The 17,813-nt window shown below is 38.2% G+C and overlaps 2 protein-coding genes across 2 annotated transcripts in view; one reads left to right on the forward strand and one right to left on the reverse strand.

The window, feature by feature from the left end:
* Positions 1-8,468, reverse strand: part of hpse2 (heparanase 2) — a 99,145-nt gene extending 90,677 nt beyond the window's left edge. Inside the window, exons 1-3 of the mRNA XM_062057619.1 lie at positions 8,080-8,468; positions 5,699-5,853; positions 1,581-1,742 (exon numbers count right to left, since the gene is read on the reverse strand). Coding sequence (XP_061913603.1) covers positions 1,581-1,742; positions 5,699-5,853; positions 8,080-8,354 — 592 coding nt within the window. The 5' untranslated portion in view covers positions 8,355-8,468. The remainder of the gene's footprint in view (positions 1-1,580; positions 1,743-5,698; positions 5,854-8,079) is intronic.
* Positions 8,469-14,224: 5,756 nt separating this feature from the next.
* The window catches only part of LOC133657173 (metal transporter CNNM1), a 45,490-nt gene continuing 41,901 nt past the window's right edge, over positions 14,225-17,813 (forward strand). The window contains exon 1 of the mRNA XM_062058169.1: positions 14,225-15,620. Within this exon, the coding sequence (XP_061914153.1) occupies positions 14,225-15,620 (1,396 nt within the window). The remainder of the gene's footprint in view (positions 15,621-17,813) is intronic.

A 17,813-nucleotide genomic window follows, 5' to 3' on the forward strand; every position in this document is an offset into this window, starting at 1 on the left:
GTCTAGCTAATATGTATTGGATATGCTTTGGTGTAAAATGTGCATAAATTTTGCTCCACAGCCATAGTTTAACTGCAAGCTGTCCGTTGCTGAGAAGTTCCCAAATTGCAAATGAAATCATGCCACAACTTCTTCAAAAGTATCATAATTTATTTTTTGAAAATGTACAGTGTCTAATTATATATTTATGTATATTCATATATTTCTTGAGGTCACCTCTACTTTTTTTTCCCCAGACACGATCGAAAATACATTTCATAAACATATTAATTCACTCAGTCACATCATTAAGTACACCTGCAAACTCTAAATACATTAAAAAACAGCTGGTTTTATCAGCATTTATGTCACTGCATGTCGCACGGCTGTGTTATTATGTACATGCCAAGATTAGATGAAAATAATACTTTACTCTACCTTTTCTTTACGTATTATGACAGCCTGAAGCGCGACTTGTGGTCTAAATAAGTACGTCCACCTCGCGGTGATGTCACGGTGCAGTCAGACTGCCAAACCCCGCCAACACAGACATCCAAAACTGCGTGCAAGCTCATGCCAAAATGCATGAACCTTGTGATTAGATGCTTTGGCATTGTTTAACATGAGTAGCTGACAATGTAACAATATTTATTAGTCAGAAAAGATAAAATTCATAATTAATTTTTTATTTTATTTAACCTTTATGTAACCAGGAAAGTCCCATTGAGATTAAAAAACATTTTTTTCAAGGGAGTCCTGACCCAAGGGTCAGCAAAAGATAGAGTTACATAAAAATACATGTCATACACATTTTTTAAAAAAAACAGTGACAATTTCATCATCTCAAGTGCTCTCAATCTAGACTTAAAAGCGTTCAATAAAATAAGTTCAGTTAATTTTCAGTCTCTTTGCAACATGTTCCATGTAAAAGAAGCAGAGAAAACAAAAGCTCTTTTCCCAGTTCTGTGCGGGTAATTGGAACAGTGAGCAACGAATGATCATTTGAATGCAAACAGAGTCAACAAAGTTTAAGCCAATGATTAGTTAACACGCTTAAGAGGAACCTTCTAAATATGACTGTATTAAAAAAATTTATTTTGACCATGGCCTTAATAGCTGATCATGGATTCATGACAACTATTTGACCCCGGGACGGATTAATTCTGTGAACATCTCCACACAGGTTCTTGAAATATTTCAGGCTGCCAAAATTCCCAAAGACAAATTTCTCTTCTTGTCCACTTCTGAGTTTCCACTCCAGTCAATTAAAAAAACAGACCAGATCCACAGCCCACCCAAAACCGGGTCCCAGAGTTCTGTAGTCAACTTGTGTTAACTGTAACCAATGTAAATGTCAGTGTGTTTACTAGCCAGACCTGCCGACCCCTCTATCCATTTCTACATTCCTCCTCTCCAAATTACATTTGTCATTGTGAAAGCAAATGGTTTACATTGGCATGCTTTGAACCTTCTGTCTGTGTGTGTGTGTGTGTTCACGTGTGTGTGCATATATATATCTAGATTTGCATGACACACAAAGTTGGGACTATGTTACAGAAACAGAAAGTAATGTTTCAGTGTGTGAGTGTGGGATCTCCTACCTGGTATTGTGATGTTGCTGTAGATGTTGGACAATTGCTCTTTCAGCAGGACCAGCTGTGTGCTTGCAGCTTTCTCTCTCTGCAACTCCAGCATGATATCAGGGTGGTTAGCCACTTTGCAACCATTCTGCTTGTCCAGTGCAATGTCACTGCGCACTATATCTGCAACAAACAAAAAAAACTCTTAGATACAGTTGTTACAATCACCCTCTGGAACATGGTCTTGTAATAATCAGTCTCTCCAGGATTTCACGATGTTGCGCAAATTCAACGAATCCCCATGTATTATGAATTATGTGTGACCTCGCAACTTTGTTCGATCTCTGCGATTTCCCCGCAAATTTTAGCCCACTCAAGCGCAACACAGCTGTCTGTAAGGAAGGTGTGGCTCAGATGGTACATACTGTATAACAGAAAAAAACTTGGAATAGCTTGTTGTAACGAATATTGAGTTAAGAACGGCATTTGCATGCATTAAACTTTTTTCTGTCAAAATTGAAATACATTCATGAGGAAAGATGAACTCCCTTATTGACACACTATTAACCATAAACCGCAACATGTAAGTGTAAAAAAAAAACAACAACATTATGATTTGTGCATTTTCAGATTGTGCTTGTTCTATTTTTAAACAAAGAAAACAAACTGAAGTTGTCTTTATTTTTAAGTTATCGTACCGTGATTTTACCAGTCCGACCCACTCGGGAGTAGATTGTTCTCCATGGGGCCCCCGATCTAAAATGAGTTTGACACCCCTGCTCTACATGCTTACTGGTCAGAAGACACTATGACAGAAATATGCTTTAAAACAATTATTTACTTCTAGCTCCAGTGACAAAGTTTACCTACATGTGGTAGCTAATTTGAATGGGTATCTTAACTCAAGAAAACGTTTAGCGATGATGCGCATGCTCAGTAGCACTAGGTAGCTTATTATGACAGAACACCGGCACAGCCTGCACAAATGGAAGCAGTGTGTACCATTACACCTGTAGGGAAAATTGATTGTATGTTATGAATAAATAATATTTCATATTTCCAAAATTTACATTTTGCAATTACATTTAATGTGTTGGTTATTTAAAAAAAATACAGTGTTAAAAAAACATTTTAAAGAGTGTGTGTCAATTAGAAACAGAAACACTAATGAGTGTTTTTGAGGCCCTTACGTATAAAATACTAAAGGGTCTAGCTCCATCCTATCTTGCTGATTGTATTGTACCATATGTCCCGGCAAGAAATCTGCGTTCAAAATCCGGCTTATAAGTGATTCCCAGAGCCCCAAAAAAGTCTGCAGGCTATAGAGCGTTTTCTATTCGGGCTCCAGTACTCTGGAATGCACTCCCGGTAACAGTTACAGATGCTACCTCAGTAGAAGCATTTAAGTCCCATCTTAAAACTCATTTGTATACTCTAGCCTTTAAATAGACTCCCCTTTTTAGACCAGTTGATCTGCCGTCTCTTTTCTGCTAAGGAGAGGGGGGGGCACAGATTAGGTGACCACAGATGAACTGCTAGCTGTTCAAAGTCAGGACCCGGGGTGGACCACTCATCCGTGCATCAGTTGGGGACGTCGCTACTCTGCTGACTTGTCTCCACTCAAGATGATCCCCTGCTGGCCCCACTATGGACTGGACTCTCACACTATTAACTAGATCCACTATGGACTGGACTCTCACACTATTAACTAGATCCACTATGGAATGGACTCTCATACTATTAACTATATCCACTATGAACTAACCATGTTAAACCCAGATTCCGATCTAACAAAGGTCTTAACTCATTCTCCTTCTATGCCACATCAATGTGGAATGCGCTCCCAACAGGTGTAAAAGAAAGGGCATCTCTATCCTCCTTCAAAACCGCACTAAAAGTACACCTCCAGGCAACTTCAACCCTAAACTAACACCCTCCCCGGATTGTTAATAATCAAATGTAAATAATCAAATGTAGATACTTTTTCTCATGCTTTCTGATCTCTCTCTCTCTCTATGTCCACCACTTGCTGTACATACAGTGTTTCCCATAAACTGCCAAGATACCTGTGGTGGTGGGGGCGTGGCTATGGGCGTGGCTATGGGCGTGGTCACAATTACATCATCGAGTAATTTGCATAATTTACTACAATGATATAATTTTCTCTAAAAAGGCTAAAAAAATGTATACTTACTAATTAATAATAACAATTTTGTTTTAAACGTCCATCCATTTTACAATATAATTACAACACTTTATGTACATATTTATAGACAGAATTGAACAATAAGTTATTCACTGAAATATACAGGATTTATTAATTGTGGTTCTTACAAAAAAAATATCTTATAAAAATATAAAAGCTAAAATGTCTCTTAAAGCTGTGCCCCTTTAATTAGTGCATACTAAATAATTTAACTTTAGCCTACTACTACAACCATATTATTTACCAGCAACATAAAGTGAAACAGAGGCAGAGGTGCCCTGCCACAGTCAGTAACAAATAAACAGAAAACAGTAGTGGTGGTAGATAGACACAAAGCTTCATCAAACATCTGATCCACTGAACAAAGAGCTCCACAAATCTTGATCCTACACTTCTCTTTTGTTAAGTAAATCTGAACAGCCAATATGGGCATCTACATCAACTATATGATTTGCCTGAGAAGCTGGACAAAAGCTAGGCTTCGACAGGCGGCACAGCATTAACCGTGTAGTTACAGGTCCAGTGTTTGGTTCGGTGTCTCCTGATAGTAGTATTGTTGATTTTCTGTCTATCCTTCCAGTCAGGGGCTTATTTCTTTTGTTTCTATCGGCATTTAAGCACGATGCTATTACGTTAGCTCCGTAGCTAAAGTGCTTCACCGATGTATTGTCGTGGAGATAAAAGTCACTGTGAATGTCCATTTCGCGTTCTCGACTCTCATTTTCAAGAGGATATAGTATCAGAGGTGGTTTAAAATACAAATCCGTGATCCACAAAAGAAAAAGGAAAGAGTGTGGAATCCAATGAGCCAGCTTGTACCTAAGTTACGGTCAGAGCGAAAAAAGATGCGTCCTGCACTGCACTCTAGTCCTTCACTCTCACGTTCCTCATCCACGAATCGTTCATCCTGGCTCAAATTAATGGGGTAATTGTCGCTTTCTCGGTCTGAATCGCTCTCGCTGCTGGTGTAAACAATGGGGAAATGTGAGGAGCCCTTCAACCTGCGACGTCACGCTACTTCCGGTACAGGCAAGGCTTTTTATTATCAGCGACCAAAAGTTGCGAACTTTATCGTCGATGTTCTCTACTAAATCCTTTCAGCAAAAATATGGCAATATCGCGAAATGATCAAGTATGACACATAGAATGGATCTGCTATCCCCGTTTAAATTTTAAAAAATTCATTTCAGTAGGCCTTTAAGTCTTTGTTACTTAGAATATGTTCTCCTAGTGTCCAAAAAACTCTAAATTAAGTCTTTGTTACTTAGAATATGTTCCCCATACTAAAGTGTTACCAAAAACATATAACTTTGTCTTGAATTTGAAAAAAACCATTTTATTTTTCACTAGAGAAGGGTTCGGTGAATGCGCATATGAAACTGGTGGGGTTCAGTACCTCCTACAAGGTTAAGAACCACTGAACTAGATCCACTATGGACTGGACTCTCACACTATTTGAGTACCTTGAAGGTAGAAAAGCGCTATACATGTATAACCCATTTACCATTTAACTAGATCCACTGGGTCTGCAGTCACCTCCAAGGTTTCTCATTGTATCCCATTGGGTTGAGTTTTTCCTTGCCCTGATGTGGGATCTGAGCCGAGGATGTCGTTGTGGCTTGTGCAGCCCTTTGAGACACTCGTGATTTAGGGCTACATAAATAAAATTTGATTGATTGAGTGAGTCAAGCTTCACAAAATATGTGATGAAATAACTGAGCAGGAATGACAATTTTGGGTTAATTTAAGACAGGTGCTTACGTGCTAGCTACAAAGCAATAACTGTAATGTCATGATAAACGCACGACGTTTGTATGCCAAAAGGAGTAATTACAGGAAGCAATATAATTAGTGTACAAGTGTGGGGAAATACTTGCAATAGTACGCGACATAATACCAAGCATGGGCAAGAAGAAGACAAGTATTTCATTACCGTCCTCGTAGTTCTTCAGGTAGTAGTCGGGTCCCGGCCCTCGGAATTTAGCCAGGTTCTTCTGGTTGTTAAAGTGCAGGAAGTCGCTCCGCTTCCCGCCAAAGCGCAGGTAGGCTGGGGACAGACCTCGCGCCAGCGTCACCAGACGCTTGGAACTGGGGGGTGCGCACGCACAAACAGAACCGACCACGTGATTTAATCAATCTACTGCTCACCACTTCCGGGTTGTTTGTTTACACTAAATTTGGTGTCTGTAAATATACCATTTGAGTCGTTAATCTATTGTTCCCGGATCAATTTATTCACAAAGTAATATTACTAGTAAGTAGTTGAATAAAGAATATGAAAGTTGATTGACGCGAAACACGCCAAGAAAATGATAAATATAACAATATTGATAATAATAAACATGGGCTGCAGCTTACCCGTCACCCTATTAAATATAGCGGTATAGAAAATGGATAGATATATGATAATAATAATAACAATAATAATATTAAATTTAAACTGCATACCTTCACTTATATACTACCGCATATCTGAACTAACTGTAGGCCAAATATTTTAACAATAATGGATTTAAATAGGCGTCCATAAAACGTTCTGACTATACTAAATGCAACAATTATGTCAGTTTCAGTATTAGGTGTCACCTTGTCCATAAAATCCAGATATTATTTTTATTTTAAAATTTGTATTTTATTTTGTACTGAAGCAAATGTGCTAAACTGTGTCCAAAAACGCAAACTATCTCCCTCCTTTAATAAAAGCGTTCATGCATTCACGTCGTTGTAGCACATAAAAAAAAGGTTGACATTTAAACTTCAAGGACAGTTACTAATTTCATTCACAACTGAAGATTTATAAGTTTGTTTTTTAATGCTGAACATACAAAAAGTGTTTTATATCAACAGTATTTATCAAGTATTGTAAAGTTGCCATTTACATCTGCACTTATAGTAGCCACATTTATACAGTATACAACATTTATTTCACATGAATATTTATGTATGTGTACATGTCCATTTAATTCTGCATATTTTCATATATATATATAATGGATGTCCGATAATGGCTTTTTTTTGCCGATCTCCGATATTGCGATATTGTCCAACTCTTAATTACCGATATCAATATCAACCGATACCGATATATACAGTCGTGAAATTAACACATTATTATACCTAATTTGGACAACCAGGTATGGTGAAGATAAGGTAATTAAAAATAATAATAATTAAATAAAATAAGATAAATACATTAAAAACATTTTCTTGAATAAAAAAGAAAGTAAAACAATATAAAAACAGTTACATAGAAACTAGTAATTAATGAAAATGAGTAAAATTAACTGTTAACGGTTAGTACTATTAGTGGACCAGCAGCACACACAATCATGTGTGCTTACGGACTGTATCCCTTGCAGACTGTATTGATATATATTGATATATAATGTAGGAACCAGAATATTAATAACAGAAAGAAACAACCCTTTTGTGTGAATGAGTGTAAATGGTGGAGGGAGGTTTTTTGGGTTGGTGCACTAATTGTAAGTGTATCTTGTGTTTTTTATGTTGATTTAATAAAAAAAAAAAAAAAAATGATACCGATAATAAAAACACTGATACCGATAATTTCCGATATTACATTTTTGAAGCATTTATCGGCTTTAATATATACATATATATATATATATATATATATGACTGTAGGCCTATTAACTAATCAAGTGTAGTGTAGTGCATATGAAAATATGCAGAATTAAATGGACATGTACACATACAAATAAATATACATGTGAATATATATATATATATATATATATATATATATATATATATATATATATATATATATATATATATATATATATATATATATATATATATATATATATATATATAGTGTAATGTATATGTTTGCATGTAACTTTTGGTGTTTATTATGTTGGTTTTTACCCTTTAAAATCGTTTTTAATCATATTTATTTTTATATTGGTATTATATTTATTTATTTTGTTTTTATTCAGTCATTGGTGGAGCTAAGAGATAGTATTTTGAATCTTGTTTTGAATATTTTTGTGCAGCACTTTGAAACCTTTTTTTTTTGTTTAAATGTGCTACATAAATAAAGTGGATTGGATTGTGTTGCTATATGCAACTTGGCAATCTACAGCCTTATTATATTATTATACTTTTAGGATATGTCACATTATTATTATTTATTATTTTGTTCAGAAATGTTGCAATACATGAAATAAGTATTGATTAAATTACTTAAAAAATCCACACACAAAAAATAGTCCTAAATAATCACTGAAATGACTTTGTTATATGGGCAGCAGTAACGGAACCAACAAGAAGCAAAATTGGTTTCAGTACCTGAGAAAGTCCAGCCAGCCGTCCCTGATGATTGACGGGTCCAACTGCAAGGACAGGAAGTTGTCGTTGAGGACTCGGATCGGACTGCGGGTGTTGACGTCCAGCAGAACCAGCGTCCTTCCCAGGAAGCCCGCTCGACTGCCACCGGATGCAGCGGCTCTCTGGTACTTGGGGAAGAGGAAGAAGAGTAGGAGGAAGAGAGGACCGGCAGCACCAGCAGGGATGCCAACCAGGACCAGCAGGACCAGCAGGACCAGGAGACCAGGGGGGAGCATGGCGGTCCTCTCTCTGAGACAACGTTCATCTTGCAAACTTCACTTTGGGCTGATCACCTTTCCTCTGCACGGTCTGGATCTTCTGTCTTCTCGTCTCGACCCCACCAAAATCCCCGTTTTGACAACTGCGCATGCCCAGAGCCAGCCTTCCACTTGTGAGAGGCTGCAGAGAGGGGCGGAGCAGAGTGTGGCCCCGCCCACATGCACTAAGAAACTTGCTCAAATCAACACTTTCATCGCAAATAGTGAAAGCTTTTACCTGAATATTTGTGCATAGTTTCGCATGGACAGTTAGCTTGTAAATATACAGTTCTCTGCAAACATGAAGGGGGCAGAAATATAAGATTTTCTTCATCCTGTTCCTTCTCAAGCATAGGTGTGTAAATATGTGTTTTGTTGTCAGAGTTGAATTGTCTATTGATCAAAAATGCACATCAATGGAGGAGATAAATAAAAAATGAATGAAAAATGAATGAATGAACATCGTGCCTTTGACCGTATTATCCTGTCATCAAAATGTACTATAACCAACACATGACTGTACAAATGACAGTGCCCTCATTTAACTTGACAGTAAATTACTGTCAATTTTACTGTCAATGTATGATGTCATTATCAGCCTGGTGTTTACTGTGAATTTACAAAGAAAGATCTTACAGTGTAATTGTACTTTAAATACATTTTGCTCTGTTTTTGTGTGGTATTCTCATATAAAAAAAAGTATTAAGTAAATTGCTTTAAAAAATGGAAGGAATTATTATGGTTTTGTTGCAAAACCATAATAATTTCTTCCATTTTCCAGAGATGTCCGATAATATCGGCCGATAAATGCTTTAAAATGTAATATTGGAAATTATCGGTATTGGTTTTTTATTAACGGTTTCGGGTTTTTGTTTTTTTTTATTAAATCAACATAAAAACACAAGATACACTTACAATTAGTGCACCAACCGAAAAAAAACCTCCCTCCTAGATTTACACTCATTCACACTCATTCCACAAAAGGGTTGTTTCTTTCTGTTATTAATATTCTGGTTCCTACATTATATATCAATATATATCAATACAGTCTGCAGGGATACAGTCCGTAAGCACACATGATTGTGCATGCTGCTGGTCCACTAATAGTACTAACCTTTAACAGTTAATTTTACTCATGTTCATTCATTACTAGTTTCTATGTAACTGTTTTTATATTGTTTTACTTTCTTTTTTGTTCAAGAAAATGTTTTTCTTATTTTATTTTATTAATTTTTTAAAAAAAGGACCTTATCTTCACCATACCTGGTTGTCCAAATTAGGCATAATAATGTGTTAATTCCACGACTGTATATATCGATATCAGTTGATATTGGTATCGGTTGATATCGGTATCGGTAATTAAAGAGTTGGACAATATCGGAATATCGGATATCGGCAAAAAGCCATTATCGGACATCCCTAGTTTTGTATAATACTGTACAAAATGTTCACATTATGTTAGCATTTGAATCGCCTGTATAGTAAAAGTATGGAAGCATTATTGGAGCCAAATTATTTGGCTACAATAATGCTTCCATAAAAAGCAAAACTGAAGTAACTTTACATTTATGTTATTGGTTTATTATGCCACTGTCTTACATGGTTGTGCAATAGTTTTTTTTTTGGGGGGGGGGGGGGGGGGGGGTTAAAGTTGTACTTGTTCAAAAAGTGTGTGTATTATTATTTTTTTAAACAATAACGTGCAGTTTTAGGATTAATTCACAGCATTAAACATACTTTTTTTTTACAGTAAAAAATACTAGTAATCAAATAATTTACTGTAACCTTACAACAAATGAGTGTAAAAATTACAGCATTAACTATAGAATACTGTAAATGTTCCTTTGTATTGGCCAGTGATTTACTGTGAACTTCCAATGACATTTTTTTTTTACAGTGTTTAAACTTTTAATACATTTTAATCTGTTATTCTCATTTAAAACAAGTATTAGGTACATTGATAAAAAAAAATATTTAAAAAAAATTACAAAACAATATGTTAGCATAGCCTGCATTAAAATCTTCAATGCAAGTTCAAAGCAAAACGTCATGAATGTTATTGTTTTATTATGAGGGTAAAACAAATAAAAGTCCACTGCCGTGCAACTGTTTCGTTTTTGTAGGTTAAAGTTATAGTTTTTGCTACAGTTGTTCACGTGTTTATTTTAATAGTTAACTCACACAGTTTAAGGACTATTTCACTACATGTGAGACAAAAATACGCGTAAATGTAACACTTTTTTTATTTGAGTCTTAAGAAATTATATGGGTCGTTATGACATTAGTAAAATAACGCAAATATGGACTGTTTTTGCACAACATGGCTTATTTTGGTAAACTATGTAGTTTCAGAAAAAAAAAAATATTGTCATCTGAATGATTTGAATGCAAATTTCAAGTCAACACTTTTATGGTAACACACTAAAAACTGCTGGGTTATTTTTGATAACCCAATTTATGAGTTGCTGGTGTTGGGTTACATTTTGGAGTTATTTTTATGAATAGCAATCCATTTTTTTTTAATTAGAAGGGTATTATTTTAACTCAATTTCTGGGTTTTCAAAATTATGAACCATTTTTTTGGGTTGTTTTTCAACGAGTAACGCATTTTTGGGTTATAAGGCTTTTTTTTATATTATTAAAAAGTACTTTTTTTCTTGAAGGGAATTTTATTATGGATTGATCTCAAACATTATTTGCAATCACCCAACATTGAGTTAGCATAACTCAACTTTTGGGTTAAATAATTCAACCCAATAGTTTGGTTGAAAAAATCAACCCAAAATGTTGAGTTAGAATAAACCAAATAAGGGGTTCGTCCTTTTCTGAATCAGGGTTAAAATTGGGTTATTTTTTAACTCAATATTTTTTTAGTGTGTAATTATTTAAACACACTTTTACTTTTTAAGATTTGATGAAACCTTTTTTTGTGGCTAAAGCAAGAATGAACTTGAGTTAAACTATAGCTGCACGCATGCAGAACTGAAAAAGACTTATAGTTGTGCAGTGTGCAGACTAGAAAGACACGCAACATAAATAAAGTGGGTTTTTTTAAGCCGCGCACGGTGCGCAAGAGCCAAAGTCACCACAGGCGGTCAGTGGATGTTCGGGGTCACGGATGTCTCTCACACAAATATAACACACACGAGTAAAGACCAATTTAGAGTCCACTTTTGTGGAAAAACTCGATAAGAAAACATACAAACTCTCGTGTTATAGCAGCACGCAGCTTTTTTTTGTTTTTGTTTTTACGCATGAACGCCTCACTCCTAATTCATTCCTCAACTGCACACAAAGAGAAACGTCACTTTTTGGTGAATTATTTAACAAATATGCTTTTAAAAGAAAACATTTTGGAGCATATTATATGGAAGACGCTATTTTTTTAACGGGAAAATTCCTTATCTAACAAACAAAGAATACGTTGCTATACAGTGCTTTTATTTACTATAAGCCTCCATGTTTGTGTCTATTTTTATGGGTGACGCTCAAGAAGATTAAATCAAAATGGGGATTTGTGCACATTTTTGAGTCAAACAATTCATTTAAAATAATTTAAAACAAATGAAAACCAAAACCAAAAGTGTAGTTTTCCAACGATAGCCAAAAACATATACCAACATTAAATATTAATTAAAAAAAACTTCCAATAAATGCATTTGGACGATATCTTTTTGTGTAGGCTATATACGCACATAAGGAATAATCATTTTATACTTAGTCACTTAAAAATTAAATTAATTTTGTTTTAAATGTGCAGTTTTTGCGTTGTTGTGTTTCTTATACATGCCCGAGTTATAAATTTGAAAGCACAATAAAAAGCAAAATGTGCTTTAGTGTCTTCGTAAAAAAACCCAAAAAAAACAGTTGTGCAGTAAAATATATAGCAGATTTTGTAGGTGTACCTAATGTTATGGCTTGTGGTCTCTGCTATTAAAATTACGCACATAAGGACTAATCATGTTATAGTCAAAAGTGAAATACATTTTGTTTTTTTAAATGTGTAGTTTCTGCGTTGTTGTGTTTCTTATACATGCCCAAGTTCTACATTTGAAAGCACAATAAAAATCAAAATGTGGTTTATTGTCTTTGTAAAAAACAAACAAAAAAAAAACACACATAAATAACAGTTGTGCAGTATTAAAATGTATAGAATATTTTCTAGGTGTACCTAATGCTATGGCTTGTGGTCTGTGCTATTAAAATGTACGCACATAAGGAATAACCATGTTCTACTTAGTCAAAAGTTTAATACATTTTGTTTTGTTTTAAAATGTGCAGTTGTTGCGTTTCATACATGCCCGAGTCCTACATTTGAAAGCAGAATTAAAAAGCAAAATGTGCTTATTGTCTTTGTAAAAAAAATTAAAAAATAAACATAAATAAGCTGTGCAGTATTAAGATATAGCAACTTTTCTAGGTGTACCTAATGCTATGGCTTGTGGTCTGTGCTATTAAAATGTACGCACATAAGGACTAACCAGTCAAAAGTTAAATACATTTTGTTTTAAATGTGCATGCAGTTGTTGCGTTTCTTATAGATGCCCGAGTTCTACATTTGAAAGCACAATTAAAAAGCAAAATGTGCTTTATTGTCTTTGTAAAAAAAAAAAAAAAAAAAAAAAAAAAGTTGTGCAGTATTATAGCAACTTTTCTAGGTGTACCTAATGCTATGGCTTATCGTCTCTGCCATTAAAATGTACGCACATAAGGACTAATCATGTTATACTTAGTCAAAAGTTAAGTACATTTTGTTTTAAATGTGCAGTTTTTGCGTTGTTGTCTCTTACACATGCCCGAGTAAATTTGAAAGCACAATAAAAAGCAAAATGTGCTTTATTAAAAAACCAAAAAAAAAAACCCATAAATAACAGTTGTGCAGTATTAAAAGATATAGCAGATTTTCTAGGTGTACCTAATGTTTTGCCTTGTGGTTTCTGCTATTAAAATGTAACCCCAAAAATAAAAATAAAAAAGGCTTGGAAATAAGGTTAAAACAAGTATATCAATTACATTTGTATTTTTTTTATGACATGTAATGTTGTTTTAGTCGCACATTCAAGTGTTGTTAAATGTTATTTGACGGAGTCTGTGCTTTATTTATTCATTTGTTTACATGTCACATATGTTTACATAAAATGTACTATAAGTGCCTCAATGGTTATCAGAATCAGATTTATTGGCCAAGTATTACAAATAATTTCGCCACACATAGTGTGTGTGTGACCATCATTTGGTACTTTAACTTGAATGAACAAGGAATTTGACTTGATAAGACTGTGCACTCTTTGTATTTAATTATGCATTACAGTTGTTATCTTGTTAAAAAAAAATTACCAGCCACAATGTAACAAATTTCCACCAATTTGACGAGAACTTTGAGCAGCAATCCGAGTTTTGAAGAGAAGACTTGCCCTTTAAAGTCTCTATGAATAGAGGCTGCCTATGCATGTTCTGATAGAGCGGGCAATGCTGCCATCTAGTGGCGACTACTGGTACACATACTCCAACAGCCGAGTTGACTACCAGCCGAGTTGGTAGTCATATCATTGGGAGTTGGTAGTCATATCAGCCGAGTTGACTACCGGTACACATACTCCAACAGCCGAGTTGATACTGTTGCTACATGGCGCATGTTAGTATTAATTCAATATTCCAATGTTTTTGAACTTCTGAGTAACATCCACGGACGCTTCTATTTTTAGCGCGCCAATTAAGACGTCACGGGTGCGTGTCGTACATATTTAAAAGGGCTTGCACGACCACCCATGCAGCTGCTCCATCCTTGCACACCACGTGACCCAGCTCCTCCACCCCCCCCATCATCCACTCCACTCCACTCAGCAATGATGGCTGCGGATGCTGCGGATGCTCGCTGCAGCATCCTGCATCCTCCGCCTCGCCTCCTCCTCCTCCTCCACCTCCACCTCCTCCTCGTCCTGCCCTGCTGGCTGCCGGCGCCGACCTCCGCGCTGCTCGGCGTCCGGCCGGAGGACACCCGGAGCGGGGAGCTGTCCGTGCAGGACGGCGTCCTGAGAGCCACGGAGGGGACTCGCTTCGTGCTGAGGGTGTACTACTCGAACGGGAGCGAGGCGGCGGCGGACTCGGCGCCGTGGATCGCCTTCGTGGAGGAGGACGGCGGAGGGAGGACCGGCGGGAACCCGTGCGCGGAGGAGAACGCCCGCAGCTCTGACATTGAGCTGCTGGGCTCCTCCCGGTCCGCGTCCAGCCACAACTCGGTGCTGGTGGAGCTGCTCGCCAAGCACCTCCGCCGGGGCGAGGCGGTGAAGTACTACTCCATGTGCGCCTTCGACGGCGTCAAGTGGCAACACTTCAGCACCAGGGACTTCTGGCTGGCGGTGGTGGAGAGGCCGGCGGAGGCGGACGCCTGGCTGCAGGCGGGGGTCTCCGTGCTCCTGCTGGGGCTCTCCGCGCTCTGCAGCGGGCTCAACATCAGCATGCTGGCCCTGGACCCCGTGGAGCTGCGGGTGCTGCAGAACAGCGGCACGGAGAAGGAGCAGAAGTACGCGCGGAAGATCGAGTCGGTGCGCAAGCACGGCAACTACATCCTGTGCACGGTGGTGCTGGGCAACGTGCTCACCAACACCTGCTTCGTGGTGTGGATGTGTCAGATCCTGGGCATGACCCTCCTCTCCACGGCCTCCTGCACTTTAGGGATATTCTTCATCGGGGAGATCCTGCCTCACTCCGTGGCGTCCCGGCACAGCCTGGCCATCGCCTCCAAGACCCTCTGCGCCACCCGGCTCCTCATGCTCCTCTTCCTCCCCATCGCCTACCCCGTCTCCAAGATCCTGGACTTCCTTCTCCACCAGGAGATCAGCAGCTTCTACACCCGGGAGAAGCTGGTGGCCATGCTGAGAGTCACGGACCCGTACCACGACCTGGTCAAGGAGGAGCTCAACATCATCCAAGGGGCCCTGGAGCTGAGGACCAAGACGGTGGAGGACGTCCTCACCCCCTTGTCCGACTGCTACATGCTGGGCTCGGACGCCGTGTTGGACTTCGGCACCATGTCCGACGTGATGCAGAGCGGCTTCACCAGGATCCCGGTCTACGAGAACGAGCGGTCCAACATCGTGGACATCCTGTTCGTGAAGGACCTGGCCTTCGTGGACCCGGACGACTGCACCCCCCTGAAGACCATCACGGAGTTCTACAAGCATCCCATGCACTGCGTCTTCCACGACACCAAGCTGGATGTGATGCTGGAGGAATTCAAGCGAGGTATGAGGTGAATCCTTTCTGGCTTTTAAGACGCCATATGCTCCGCTTCCCACCCGCCACCTATGGAGTGAGGGGCCTTTGAAGTGTGCACTTAAAAAAAAAAGGCACAAATGAGAGATGTTCAGTGTAAAGCTCATTCACAGTAGGCCGCGGGCAAGGAGAGCCTTTCATCCCTAAAGCAAGGGGCCATATGTTGAAATGTGAAACAGTGACACACCGAGGGGGGGTTCAAGCAGAGGCCACAGGCGACCACTGAGGGTAGAAAAAAATCACTTTTCTGCAGGGATTTATCCTTAAAATAATGGAAAATTCAAAGTCAAACAGCCCAAAAGTTGCTGAAATAAGTGCATGAGATGATAACCATAGAACATAATGGTGAATTTACTGAATTCATTCACATACACATCTAGATTACACCATGCTATGTGCCAGACCTGGGCAATTATTTTGACTCGGGGGCCGGTATATCTATTTTTAGGAACACTAATACAAAACCTCACGATAACGTCTGATTGAATGCTAAAAACGTTATGACAGTCCGCCTTAAAAAACAGAATGGAGATTTACAATTATTTTTTTTACTGAATGAGACACCCAGAATGTACAAACCCCGTTTCCATATGAGTTGGGAAATTGTGTTAGATGTAAATATAAACGGAATACAATGATTTGCAAATCATTTCAACCCATATTCAGTTGAATATGCTACAAAGACAACATATTTGATGTTCAAACTGATAAACATTTTTTTTTTTGCAAATAATCATTAACTTTAGAATTTGATGCCAACAACACATGACAAAGAAGTTGGGAAAGGTGGCAATAAATACTGATAAAGTTGAGGAATGCTCATCAAACACTTATTTGGAACATCCCACAGGTCAACAGGAAAATTGGGAACAGGTGGGTGCCATGATTGGGTATAAAAGTAGATTCCATGAAATACTCAGTCATTCACAAACAAGGATGGGGCGAGGGTCACCACTTTGTCAACAAAATTCGTAAACAAATTGTTGAACAGTTTAAGAAAAACCTTTCTCAACCAGCTATTGCAAGGAATTTAGGGATTTCACCATCTACGGTCCGTAATATCATAAAAGGGTTCAAAGAATCTGGAGAAATCACTGCACGTAAGCAGCTAAGCCTGTGACCTTCGATCCCTCAGGCTGTACTGCATCAACAAGCGATATCAGTGTGTAAAGGATATCACCACATGGGCTCAGGAACACTTCAGAAACCCACTGTTAGTAACTACAGTTGGTCGCTACATCTGTAAGTGCAAGTTAAAACTCCTATGCAAGGCGAAAACCGTTTATCAACAACACCCAGAAACGCCGTCGGCTTCGCTGGGCCTGAGCTCATCTAAGATGGACTGATACAAAGTGGAAAAGTGTTCTGTGGTCTGACGAGTCCACATTTCAAATTGTTTTTGGAAACTGTGGACGTCGTGTCCTCCGGACCAAAGTGGAAAAGAACCATCCGGATTGTTATAGGCGCAAAGTTGAAAAGCCAGCATCTGTGATGGTATGGGGGTGTATTAGTGCCCAAGACATGGGTAACTTACACATCTGTGAAGGCACCATTAATGCTGAAAGGTACATACAGGTTTTGGAGCAACATATGTTGCCATCCAAGCAACGTTACCATGGACGCCCCTGCTTATTTCAGCAAGACAATGCCAAGCCACGTGTTACAACAGCGTGGCTTCATAGTAAAAGAGTGCGGGTACTAGACTGGCCTGCCTGTAGTCCAGACCTGTCTCCCATTGAAAATGTGTGGCGCATTATGAAGCCTAAAATACCACAACGGAGACCCCCGGACTGTTGAACAATTTAAGCTGTACATCAAGCAAGAATGGGAAAGAATTCCACCTGAGAAGCTTCGAAAATGTGTCTCCTCAGTTCCCAAACGTTTACTGAGTGTTGTTAAAAGGAAAGGCCATGTAACACAGTGGTAATAATGCCCTTTCCCAACTACTTTGTCACGTGTTGCAGCCATGAAATTCTAAGTAAATTATTTGCAAAAAAAAAAAAAGTTTATGAGTTTGAACATCAAATATATTGTCTTTGTAGTGCATTCAAATGAATATGGGTTGAAAAGGATTTGCAAATCATTGTATTCTGTTTATATTTACATCAACACAATTTCCCAACTCATATGGAAACGGGGTTTGTATTATGTGAGAGGAGACAT

The sequence above is a fragment of the Entelurus aequoreus genome, linkage group LG09, assembly GCF_033978785.1.
Source record: "Entelurus aequoreus isolate RoL-2023_Sb linkage group LG09, RoL_Eaeq_v1.1, whole genome shotgun sequence".
NCBI classification, from domain to species: Eukaryota; Metazoa; Chordata; class Actinopteri; order Syngnathiformes; family Syngnathidae; genus Entelurus; species Entelurus aequoreus.